This window comes from Macrosteles quadrilineatus, unplaced genomic scaffold (genome assembly GCF_028750875.1).
Source record: "Macrosteles quadrilineatus isolate MER2022 unplaced genomic scaffold, UCM_ALF_1.0 Scaffold_1__1_contigs__length_201487025, whole genome shotgun sequence".
NCBI classification, from domain to species: domain Eukaryota; kingdom Metazoa; phylum Arthropoda; class Insecta; order Hemiptera; family Cicadellidae; genus Macrosteles; species Macrosteles quadrilineatus.
In genome coordinates, this window is record NW_026542594.1 from 125,267,585 (window position 1) to 125,281,517 (window position 13,933).

Consider the following 13,933-nt stretch of genomic DNA (forward strand, 5'->3'; position numbering starts at 1 on the left):
TACCTTATTGTTTAGATTCATAATACTACGAATATTTATAGTTTTATTAAATATTTTGTTTTTTATTTAGATTTTTTAAAGTCATTTTGCTAAGTGGCATTGATACCGTTACTCGTAGCTGAAAACTTCTTACATACACTTTTTTGTCAGAATATTACCTTTCTAACGGTATATATAACTTATATTTTAATACAAAAACAATGCTGAAAATTTGCCACAACAATGTAGTGGTACACAGTGAGTCGTTATGACAACAATGCAATTAATATGGGATCCGAAAAGTAATAGCGCTATTTAGGGCTATTAAACTTTCACTTCCGTTTTAAAATTAGAGACAATAAAATTAAGTACAAGAATTAAACACCCCCGTCGCAGCCAACCTGCCGACTAAGCGAATTTCCATTTGTCTGAATTGATTTTTAATTAAATATATTTAAATTATGTTTAACGAGTACCTAGGTTTGCTGCTACGAGGAAACTAATAAATTGTGTTTTTTAGAACAAAATGCTTTGATATACTATATTACAAATGTGACAGTGTATTTGTTTTCTAAGCTCTTTAAAAAGGTCCAAAGAAAAATTGGAAAATTTTCTGTTTTTTGAAGGTAAAAAATAAAAAAAAAACATTTTTTTAACCTCATAAAAGCCCCCGTAAAACCCCATTCCCATGGTCCGATCATGCTGGTTCGCGAACTTATTAAATTTTATCCCGCTTTACACCTTTAAACCAAATTTCATCAAAATCGGACAAAAATTACTCAACTTATCCTGTTTACGGACGTATATACATATATAAAAATTTGAACGCATGGTGTTTTTGGCCTCTGGGGATATCAAAATGAATAAGTAAATCGGTCCTGAGGTCTTACCGTGCCACCTACGGTAATAGCTACTTACCCATAGGGAAATTCGTTAAAACAAAAGAGTGTACAATACAATATTGTTTAAATTTTGTATCCAAATTCATAAATATCATATACATCAAAAATGTAATACAGGCTTAAAACAAACAGATTAACCTAGTGACAAAGTAGTGTTGCCATATTTTAATAGATAAAGACACTCTCGCCAATCCAGTGAATACATTAGAATGATTCGGATCTTGATACGTACTCTAGTTTTTTCAGGAAAATGCCACGTAAAATGGCTCTTGGGCCGTGACAGACGGAAGACAGACAGACAGAAATTGAGATGAGACTTGATTCGGCTTCTTTAATGTATAAAACGAAAAATAACCCAAAAATTTATGAATCTGAGCAATGTACAGACAAAACTCTAATTTTATAAAAAAAATTGTATTAAAATTTTCAGCAGTGTCCGACAGGGACCGATTTACTTTTTCATTTTGATGTCCCCAGAGGCTAAAAACATCATTCGTTCAAATTTTTATATATTATTACTCAGTGTGACAATTTTTTTTGTGTAAGTACAAAGTAAATGCAGTGTGATGATGCATATAAAAGGTTCCAAGTCTAAAAAATAGCTTCCCAAAAAATTATTTTATGTTTTTAAAAAACAACTATGTTTTCAAACTTAATTCAGCTATTTCTCAATTACCTGTAAATGGATTTGAGTAGATAATGTCATTTTCGTGTTCTACATAAAAGTTTGAATAAGAATAATAGAAAATGAAGGGGGATCAGTTGTAAAAACTAAACTCCATTGTAAATAGATTCATAGATAACAATTAAGAGGTCTATTGCATTTGTTCACACCCTGTATACAAAAAAGTGACCGAATATGGTAAAAACAGCTCCATTTTATAAGCTTTCCAACCATATGCTGCACCATTGAGCTTTATGTATGCTTATGTACGCATTAGTAGTTTGAAGACTACAAAACATGGTGTCTTTAACATTTAAAACGTAGAAAGACGGCAAGCAAAAGTTGTATTTATGTTTCAGCTAAACAGTAAAAAAGTAAAAAAGTCCCCTGTTTTCTGGTATTCAAAACACTTAAACAAACAAAGAATATCTAAACCTCAATAGTGTAGCATATGGTTGGAAAGCTTATAACATGGTGCAGTTTTTAACATATTCGGACACTTTCTTATATACAGGGTGTGAAAAAATGCAATAGACCAATGCTTTTTAAATTTTTTCCTACAGTTACCTAACAATGTACATGTTCCCTCACTGATTTGAGAAAGCAAAGTGGCCAATTCGCTCATCAGTGAGACAACGGATAAAATTGAAAAAATTGTAAATTTAAAATTCCCATGTTATTCTTATGGAGGATACTGTAAAATGGTGTAGTTTGTTTGTTTATGGATATATTTTGATCAAACTTGGCAAATTTATTTATTTTATACTAAGCTATCAATGTTTTACTAAAAAACGCAATTTATTAGTTTCCTTGTAGCAGCAAACCTAGGTACTCGTTAAACATAATTTAAATATATTTAATTGAAAATCAATTCAGACAAATGGAAATTCGCTTAGTCGGCAGGTTGGCTGTGGCGGGGGTATTTAATTCGTGTACTTAATTTTATTGTCTCTAATTTTAAAACGGAAGTGAAAGTTTAATAGCCCTAAATAGCGCTATTACTTTTCGGATCCCATATTAATTGCATTGTTGTCATAACGACTCACTGTGTACCACTACATTGTTGTGGCAAATTTTCAGCATTGTTTTTGTATTAAAATATAAGTTATATATACCGTTAGAAAGGTAATATTCTGACAAAAAAGTGTGTGTAAGAAGTTTTCAGCTACGTGTAACGGTATCCATGACACTTAGCAAAATGACTTTAAAAAATCTAAATAAAAAACAAAATATTTAATAAAACTATAAATATTCGTAGTATTATGAATCTAAACAATTAAGTAAAATACACCATCGGAAAGGTAATTTTTTCGTGATTAATAATCACTAAACATGTAGGGCACTATTAAAATATGAACCCGAGTTATATAGGGAAATGTAGAATCGTGTCACACAACTTTGGCGGCCATTTTGATTACGTCATCAACACACATAGAGTGCCCGAAAAATTTGTGTCCCGGTCTTTTTGGACTCGTCTACCCATGTCCTTTCTGAATCCAAAGGGGCGCGTTGGTTGCCAGATGTGAAATATTTTGGTGTAATTTGTTGCTAACCCACCCCACTTTGTCCGTTCCAAAATTCAAGGCCCTCAAATTCACTCACCTAATTGATTATAGAAAAATAACATTAACACGGTCTCTAATGATTTGGGAAACAAAAGTCAACTGTAAGCAGCTCAGTATTAAAATATTGCCAGTGATTTGATTGAAGCAGCTGTTTAGCTATATCTATATAAATAAAATTAGAGTTTTGTCTGTACATTGCTCAGAATTATATATTTTAACCTTTTTTACGTTTTATACATTAAAGAAGCAGAAACGAGTCTAATCTCTATTTCTGTCTGTCTGTCTGTCTGTCTTTCTGTCTTTCTGTAACACTCAAGATGGCATTTTACCCAATCTTCTCCGTGAAAACGAGAGTACCTATCAAGATCCAAGTCATTTTAATGTATTCACTGGATTGGCGAGAGTGTCTTTAGTGATTAAAATATGGCCTCACTACTTTATAAATAAAATTACGGACGTTCAAAATGCAGTTTTGTGCGATTTTTGTCAAATTTTCATTCAATTTTTATTACATAATCGTCTATGAAGTAACGAACAGCTGTCCGGATCAAGATTATTTTTTCTAGCTGTCACTGATATGTTTACAAATGTTGTTTACAAATACCGCAACCATTTCGAATCACGTTTTGAAAGCAAATCCCAACCAACCAAGTGAGATTGAAAACGTTTTTCTTATAAAACGGATTTAATTAATCGCAAGTGCAATATCATAGTGTAACCGTAAATGAAATTAAATAACTAGGCATCATCCAGGTCAGGACCCAGACATTCTTTGTGTATAAAATTGTTCTTGAGTTTTGATAACCAGAAAAAATACCTTGAATCAGTGTTGTATATGGCTGGGACACTTAATGATCGTCGTCAATAGCTTACAAACAAGGTTTCCACTCATTGACGGCGCTTCAATGGCGATTGTGTAAAGTGTAAAGTAAAAAAAATACAACTGCAGTGGGTGATTGTAACAGAGGTTTACGGATTATGGTAAACTCGCTTTTCCAATGTGTCACTTTCTGTTTCTATTCACCGTGTGGTGCAATCGCTGGACCATACAGCCAATAGGCCAATAGCCCATCTTTTTGGTACGTACGCCTACCTATTTATTCATAACAACCTTTTCAACGACGATCCTAGATACCGGTACTTTTCCATAGAATACATGGCCTACCTACTTAAGAAATAAAATTACCAATGTTCAAAAACCCAACATTGTGTGATTTTTGTCACATTTCCTTCTAATGTTAATATATATACTAATCATTGTTAAGAGAATACGTAATCTATGAAATAACAAGAAGTTGTTTGGATAAGGTTGTTTTTTTTTTTCAAACTGACACCGATAAGTTTACATTAAAAGTTATAACTTTTTACGAGAAAATCCAAAACCAAGAGATCAATAACCTCGGGGCTAGATTAATGCATTTAATTGGTCGGATGTACTATAGTTCTTAACTGTAAACGTTGGTTTTTGGTACTGGTTCTTTTCCTTAGAACAGTTGGTATAGCTGCAAGAATCATTTTTACGTACCAACACATCACTGTAATTTACAAATTAGTTATCGTTGGTGTTGCACTTTATTTATTAGAGCCGTATTCAATTTAATTGATGTCTTAAGTGTATAAGTTTTGCTTTTTCTGCCTGGATTCCAAAATATTAACTTACCCGTTGTATGCTAAGAAAATGGTAACCCATTTGAGTAAAACATTTGTATAGCAAACCATCATGAATTGTTTTCGCCTTTACGTGTAGTACTTTAAATACGTTTAACCATTGTGGAAAGTAACTTTCAATTATAGGCCTACCTTAGGGCTATGCCTCATGGATCTATAAAGCATTTTTTAGTTTAATCATTGGATTTAACATATGGACCAACACGATCCGGGTGACATTTAATTGCGATGCATTTATTTTGGCTTGAACTGTCAGATACTGTATTTGACAAGGTTTGTATAAAATAGTTTTGCCAGCATATCTGCAAATATGCAAACCAACTGCTTTTCTTAATATAAGAAGGTTTCAACTGACTACTTTAAGATCCCCGTGCGTAGAACGGGCACACAGCTAGTCAACCACTAAATTAGCCGCAACGTATAAAATTATGGCACGAATGGCACGATCAAGTTTAGTCTAGTAAAAATAAGAATCCAACACTTTTAATAAAATCAAATTTATTTATGTTTATGATCGATACAGTTTCTGTTTAAATATTTCTGCATTACTATAATAGCAGTTACCCGGTGCGCGTTGCAGCGCTAACAACTATTATTTTAAACTAGTGCTTCTGTTGCTCGTATTCGAGCAATTGCAAAGTATTCCAGACATTATTTCAACACGAATAACAGTAATAATTTCCGATGACTGAAAGAGTCATCTTAAAAATGATGAAATCAATCACTCCACTCCAGTTATCGAAATTGAAAACGATTACCGAACGAAAACGATACCAAGTCATAAACATTAAAAAAAATACACCTCAATATCTTCCCTGTAGCAGCAAACCTAGGTACTAATTCAAATTAATGTTATTAGGAAATATATCGGACCACGCGTTGAAACAAGAAACTACATTAAATTTAAAATTACAATATTTTGAATATTTGTTCGGAATGTATAATATCATAAACGTATCTTTCTATCTAAATATATAAATGACAATCAAAAGTGTGTCACTGATGTAGCATGTAACTTCAAGTAGTATAAATATTGTGTTGCATAAGCTCTAGCAATGTGATGGACAGTATCCTCTGTTTAGTAAGCACTGCTGGAAGATTGAAATATATTAGTGACAGTAAAGAAATATTTTACTTCTTAAACAACACTTCACCACGACAACATTTGGTACAGTTAATTATTGAGATTTTCTATTATTTATCAACTTCCCGTTCACCTGACACATGGTTAACAAAGGAACATCTGCGTCGTGCTAGGAATTCCAGGAAGGGTCACACATTCCCTTTCCTCTGTTCATAGTTCACAATGTTCTGTTATCTGGACCTTCCAGCTACTAGTCATATTTAATGGGATTACTGAGAAATAATTTTCCACTACAACAGCAATGCCAATGAACTTTCTGAAATATGTTCACAGAAAAAAAACAGATCTGTGTCCGTCCACAACAAACCCAATGAACTGAAATGTTAATTCTATGAGCTGCATTTGCCGCAATCCAGGGAGTTCGTGAGATGCGTTTCACGACCTAGGTCAGGACCCAGAAATTCCTGACACTAACAATTCCACATGTTGGCATTATTTAAATAAATAAACCCAGTTAATACGACTAAACGTCAACAACAGCCTTAATCCTAATATCAATACGATAGTACAATTTAATATTACAAAATTAACTTACAACCTAATAACTGCTTTAGTAAAATTTTAGGTTTTACTTTCATATCTTTAACTATATTTAAACCTATATACAAACATTAACATACATTATACATAATACATTATACATTATATATATACAAACATTATCCCTTGACAAACATTAATTTTTCATAAATTTACTATAATATGAAAAGCCTAAATTCATATTAGGCCTACATACAAAATACCCCCGCTGCAGTTACAACTAAATAGCCTTTTTAATTTACTCCTTGTATTTCCATTCACTACACATTATGTAACTTACTAGATAATAGGGTCTATATTTCAGTCATTATTTAATGGATCCAACAACTGTAAGGGTGATATTATTTTGACCATTTAAACATTTTAGTCTTGATCTGGAAAAAATATGCCGCACAGTCAAGTACTCTCAAAAACACGACTCGGCAATTAGGTGAACGATTCCATGAGGTGATGTGTTCTCAGCGACCTAGTAAACGACTCCATTAGGTGATTAGTTCTCTTGCCTGTGTCTGTGAGGGTAGGGAGAACGGGAAGAAACCGACGCGGTGAGGGAGATCTCCCTCAGTCCTAATGTCGCACCCCTGAAATTATCCGCGTGGCTGCGCCTGCGGACCCAGAACGGACCAGGTCAAATTCAGTCCTGTTGTCACACCACCGCCAGGGGCAGCCCAGACCGAAAGTCCGTTTCCCACGGGCAGTCGCTTAGTCTGCAGGTTTGCTGTGGTGGGGGTATTTTTAATAAATAATAGGGAATAGTGACTGTTTTAGGAGGTCCCTCTACCAAGGCACTACAGCAAGTTGATGTATCCATCACAGCTGAGAATGTATGTAGGAACGCATACTCCAGTCAGCGAGGGGCTGTCATTGACAACAGAGTGTTGTGTGCCAGCAACCCGGGCAAAGATGCTTGTCAGGTCAGCTACATACACACATACTCATCATTTTGTATTATTTTTTCACACGATATCACGTTTTGATATTTTTCCCTTCGTACAAAATTGATGTCTTTAAAATAATGATTTTAAAACAATTATAATCGTTACTAAAGGAGCCTACGATAAATTTATTAGACCAGATTACAACAAACAAATTTACAACCCTCTCTAAAAAATGTATTGTTTTGATCTGAACTGTAAATCCATTTCCTTTTATTTCAGACAATTAGTTAATTTTAAGTTCAAATTCTTTTAATAGTATAATTGTCAGTTTATTTACACCTTTCCTGTTTTGTTTTAGTGAACAAATCACGTAATGTAAACCAACAATTTATGTTTAAAAACTCATTTTTAGGCATAAGTAAGTTTGATATAGCTTCCAAGAAACTAATTCCAGACTCATTCTTTCGCATTTAAAATAATTATTAAATGTGAACTTAGGCTATACCGAATCAGTCTTGAACATTGGTTGTTATCTATACTGTAACTATAATACAGCCGCATTTGTTACTCACTCAGGTATACAAATTCTAGACCACTTCTAGATGTGCTAGGGGGTTTAACTTTGGCACGCTTGTAGGTCTTGGGCCCAAACTCTCGGTAAAATTAAAAAAGTCGGATTTAAAAATTTTAACCCACCCGCCCCTCGAAAAAGTTTGTTTCCCTCCATGTTATTCTTATGGGGAATAACATTGAAAAATACCGACTTTCGTATGCTCATCTGAACAAGTTTAAAACGTGCTATTGGTAGTACTACAGTATGGGGTCTTAAATTAACGGTAGAATTTACAAAAGTCCCATTTTAAAATTTTAACCCCCCCACAAATCCAAAAAGACGGACATTTAAAAATGTCAAAACAGGTTTTTTAACGGCTATAGCTCGAAAACGGTAAGAACTAGAATAGATTTGAACGAATTTTCATAGGCAGGAATTAAATTTTCTACAAGACACTATCATGTGTTTTTCGAATATTGCACTCCTTCACCTTAAAAAAACGCCCTACTTTCTAAATTTGGTCAATTTCTTTCAAATTTTTAACGGGTTTCACTATTTTTTCATACTTAAATAATTTATTTTTGCAAATATTATTAATGCTTTGTATCCTCCTTAGTTTACTTTAAAATTTTATCACCACATGTTTTTTCGTAACTTTACTCCTTTATCCCCAAAACTTGTAAAATTGTAAAATATTGAGTTTAATTTTAGTTGTATTAGATATTAGGCTATGGTCCATGGGTGGACTGAGGAGACAAAGGCTTCAGCACTGTGCCTTGCACTACGGGGCGATGCGTTAGCTGTTCTGCATGCCATGCCAATGGCGGAGAGGAAGAATTTCGCAGAATTAGTGAGAAGATTGGACATGCGGTTTGGAAATCGACATATGGATCAGCTTTACCGATCTCAACTGCGGAACCGGATCCAGAAGACCACCGAGTCACTTCAGGAGTTTGAAGCCGACATTGCTCGCCTGGTGAGAAACGCCGATCCATCGGTCACGGATGATGTCTACGAGAGTTTGGCGGTGGATAAATTCCTAGACGGTCTACGTGAACCTGAGACTCAACAGACAGTGAAGCTCGCCAGACCAAAGACCCTGAGTGACGCACTGACACAGGCACTGGAGTTCGAGGCTGTACGGCAGTCGGTGAGAGGTCAGGCCCGAGTCCGTGTGGCAGATGCAGAAACTACATCTCCACTCGACTTCGAGGAGCTGGTGAAAAGAGTTCTGGAGGCGCTAAAAATACGTCGCCGGCAGATACGCTGTTGGAGCTGTGGACAGATGGGACATCCCCGGAGTAAATGTCCTTCGACCGCATCAGAACCAAAGCAGGAAAACTAAGGAGGGTTGATGGAAAGGGGCAGCCGTCAGCCCCCGATATGAAAGTCCCGAGGAATAGTGTTTAAGTTGCTTCACTGGGAAGTCAGTCAAGCAGTTTCTACATAGACAGAAAGGTGAACGGTCGTCTCCAAAGCTGTCTTCTGGATACCGGGGCGACTATGACAATTCTGAATCCGAACACTGTGTCAACTGAAGAGATTTCACCAACATCACGGTCTCTACGTACAGCTGCAGGTCAGCTAGCTCAGGTCTACGGGCAGATGGTTGCTACCTTTCACATCGGCGGCTGTGTATTTAAACATTGCGCCCTAGTTGCCGACATAGACGAGGACGTGATTTTAGGAACAGATATAATGGTGAAGTACGGACTGAAGTTGGACATGTCAAGAGGACTAGTGACTCTCGGAGACTAAGATGTCATACTTCGGCGCGGAAAAGATATATCTGCACGAGTCCTTCTACTGGAAGACACAACGCTACCGGCGCGCAGCCATGTCATCGTTCTAGCTACTGTCGAAGGAGATTGGACTAGTGGGCAAAGTGTTCTGCTGGAGCCAGGAAGTGACAGTGAATCCCAGCTTGGTCGTGGTTTCTTTGTCGCCAGATCCTTATTTACTTTAGGACACGAAAATCTGGTACGACTGATGAACTTGAATGGTTTTCCTGTGACAATAAAAAAAGAGGAGTAACGATCGGAACGTGCGTGGCTGTTAATTCGGTAATACGTCAACTAAAATCATGTCCGCCATCCCCAAATGGATTGCCGAAGGAGCTGGAAGATTTCGTGGAGAGCACCTGTCAGGAGCTGACGCATCAACAAAGTGTCAAAATAAGGGACTTTATTACCAGATGGCAAGATGTCTTCGAGTACGAAAGCAGCCCCAGAGGAAGAACAAATATAGTACAACACATGATAGACACCGGAGATGCAAAACCCATACGTCAGGCCCCTAGACGACTCCCACTGGCAAAACGTGACGAAGCCTAGAGAATCATAAAGGAGATGGAAGCGGATGGTGTCATCGAGCCTTCTAGCAGCCCTTGGGTGTCACCTGTCAACAATAGCCAGGCGCCGTCTCAAAAGGGTTGCTTGTCTAACGGGATTCTCCGAACTCACCAGTGAATAGACAATAGACCCACGTCAACGGACAACCTCAATAGGGGCCTAATAACCTTCTACACTTCCACGCCGGTTTGTAAACAACGGATACCCGAACTCTCCACTCTAGAATGTTCTATGACAAACTTATATAAGGGACCGTCTTCCAGCACACGGCAGTTGAGTTGAGTTAGGTCTAGTCCGAGGATCATCGCAGCGACGACACGCTGGTGTGAGCACGTGTGAGTGACCAGTGTTAGGGACAGTGAGAGTAACAGTGTAGTGACACTAGTGACAGTGTTGTGACAGAAGTAGTGATAAATCCTGTAAAGGTTAGCTGTAAGTAGAATCATTGTAAATTAGAATAGGCTTTAGCTAGGTTAGATAGGGTTAGTTAGGTGTTAGGTAATTGTAATGTAAATAGAGAATACTTAGTGTAAAAATAAATAGTTATTATAAAATCGCCAAGTTTTATTGTAAAGAACCTGCTAAGCCCGCAACATTATTAATGTTTTGTATTTAAATTAGTTTACTCTAGATTTTACTCACCACATGTTTTTTGTCACTTTACTCCTTGCTTGACCCCCAAAACTTAGGTTAATTGTCAAAATTGGATAAATGTAATGACTTTGGTATGAGCATCTGAATCGTTTAGAAGCGTGCTAATGACTCGAAATTTGGTAGTATTGTAGTATAGGATCCTAAATTAATGGTGACATTTGCAAAAACCGCATTTTAAAATTTTAACCCCCCAAAAAACAAAAATGGTGGACATCTAAAAACGACAAAACAAATTTTTTAAAGGCTATAACTTTAAAAACGGTAAGAGATTTACAAGCATTTTCATGGTCAGGAATTAAATTTTCTGCAAAACCCCCTCTAGTGTTTTCAGAAAATTTCACCCCCTCGCCCCTAAAAAAACGCCCTACCTTAGCAATTTGTTTTTTTGAAAATATTATTAATTAATAAAATTAATTAATATTATTATTATTAATTAATATAATTAATAAAATATTATTTTTCACCTTAATTTCACTCCGTATATGTATTTTCATAACTTTACTCCTTAACCCCTAAAACTTAAATTTAATGTTAAATTTAAAAAAATGTATAACTTTTACAAGGTTTTAAAAGACACTTTACATATTCTATGGGCGCAAAGGGTATTTAAACTATACGCAGTTTACTGTAATAGAGCTAATGCCGAGGTATGAATAAAAAAGGAACCATATAAAAATTCCTCCCCCCCTCCAAAATCGATTTCCCCCCTTATATCTTTCCTATTGCCACCACAGGTGCATCGGTCTGAATCACGTTTACCTATACGGTTATATAGATTAACTGGAGATCTGAAATTTGGACTATTGTAGGTCTTATGCCCTTTTTTAAAAGTGACATCCAACAATAATAACCCCACCCCCCGAAATATCGAATTCCTCCGCCCCAATGTTATTCTTACAGGTGCATCGGTCTAAATCACGTTTACCCATTTCTAGATTAGCTGGAGATCTGCAATTTCGCACGATTGTAGGTCTTGCGCCCTTTGTGAAAAGTGACATACAAAAACCTTCTGGGCATTTTCCGAAAATCACACCCCTTCACCAACCCAAATAAACGGTCTACTTCTAAAGTTTTATGAAATTCCTAGAATTTTAAGGGGATTTTAATTTTTTATATTTATTTTTGGATTTGTAATTAGCCCGATTTCAAAGGAAAATCCACCAAAAAATCATATAAAAATTTTTACACCCCCTAGAAAAAATTAAAATGGCGGGTTTTCAAAAGAATCTAAATCTTTTTTATGAGCACTACATAGAATCCCATGTATTAAAGGTACTTAGTATTTTTAAATATATACCCACCCCCATTTCCTAATAATTGGACCCCCTCAGTTCTTGAACCAATGTCTTTCATCGTTGTAAGTAGCCTACTTGAAATCTTTCACAGTTATTAGTATTTGAGTTACAGTTATAGTATGATATTATCAATGGAGATGGGCACGCCATCTAAGTGCTTATTGTATTACTGTGATTACCCCTTTAAGTCAGCACCATCACAATCTGTCAAGTATATATATATTTATGTTTCTTTTCGTGTTCGTATCTCTTGCACGACAGCTTCATCGTAGGACTCAGTTCAAACAACCTGGATATATTTCGTGATTTTAAAATATTGTAAGAAAATTATAACACATTCATCCAGATTAATGTTAGTAAAAAAATGTTTATTTTAAACGTTTAACAACTGTCGACATGTTTTGTCTATAATACATCTGTTAATGTTGTTTACTACACTGGAGATATTATGGACTGACTGTATGGGGAGAGTTGTTATAACGGCTTCAGTTAAATGAATCTGCAATATCGTTAAAATAAATTATTGAAACGATGACCTTTGAAGATTATACAAATCTATTCCCAGCAGTCTGCCGAATTGGTATTTTAAATGTATATGATACGTTTATGTAGTTACCTTTTACATAACATCAAGTGATTATTATTTGACTGGATTGTCAATCAATTCTACCAAGCAAACCTATTAGAAGAATTTTTTTTAGTTTGTTCTTGGTAATTTTTATATTTTTATACCAATATTTACGTTTACTTTGAGTAGGGGTTCACGGTTAAACCTAATGTACAAATGTTACGTTTGCATAAGCCTACATATACCTTAGTTTTAAGATTTTAGCAATAAGAACTTTTCTTTTCGACATGTGTCTGGTTGGTTGAAAGGTTTGTTCTACACATGCAGGGTGACTCTGGAGGCCCTCTCATGTTGGGTCGGGATGACACGTTCTACCTCATCGGCGTTGTCTCTTACGGCAAGAACTGCGCTGATCCGCAATACCCCGGTGTCTACACTCGTGTGTCGTCCTTCATCAACTGGATAAACAACAACCTCAACTGAACCAACAACCAGTATGCGAGTGCTGTAACAGTATATTGACGTCCACATTTCAGTGTCACCCTTCGTCAACCAATCTAAACCTGAAATTATAATTTTCAATTTGTTTGACAAGTTGAAGTATTTCTATCGTTACATCACTACAGTCGTTATGGTGTAAATTAAATTTTGATAACACACATAAATAGCTATTACTTCAATTTTTTAGCAATCTCTCAAGAACATTGATAGATAGATACCATAATAAAAGAGATAGTAAAAACAGAGGTAGAGACATCTGCCCCAAATCAAATCAAATCAAATACTGGTGTATTATTTGTCCCGAGAACTTGATCGATCTCAACATATAAGTGAGGCCGATGTACATATTATTTTATCGTGATATATTGCAAGTAAACTGAGGAATTTGAATTTTGTACGTATTCTAATATTAGTGTTAGCTTACATATTCATTGGCAAACAAAAACGAATTTAGAATTTCCAGAACATCAGGTTCCATTAATTACAGGTTTATGCTTGCTAGCTTTAAATTGTTTTAATTTTTTATAATGTACTGAAAACACAACTGCATTTCATGCAGGTTGGTTTGTTGTAATGAGAAGTTTTAACGTTTATGAGTTTTAAGTTGTATGTTTAACTATTTAACTAAATTATTTTAGGTAGTAATAAAATTAAAAGAAATTTTTTACTTA

General features: G+C 35.4%; 1 protein-coding gene across 1 annotated transcript in view; it reads left to right on the forward strand.

Moving 5' to 3' along the window:
* LOC128984401 (venom protease-like) overlaps positions 1 to 13,933 on the forward strand; it is a 40,534-nt gene extending 26,601 nt beyond the window's left edge. Inside the window, exons 7-8 of the mRNA XM_054403722.1 lie at positions 7,231 to 7,376; positions 13,089 to 13,933. Coding sequence (XP_054259697.1) covers positions 7,231 to 7,376; positions 13,089 to 13,244 — 302 coding nt within the window. The 3' untranslated portion in view covers positions 13,245 to 13,933. The remainder of the gene's footprint in view (positions 1 to 7,230; positions 7,377 to 13,088) is intronic.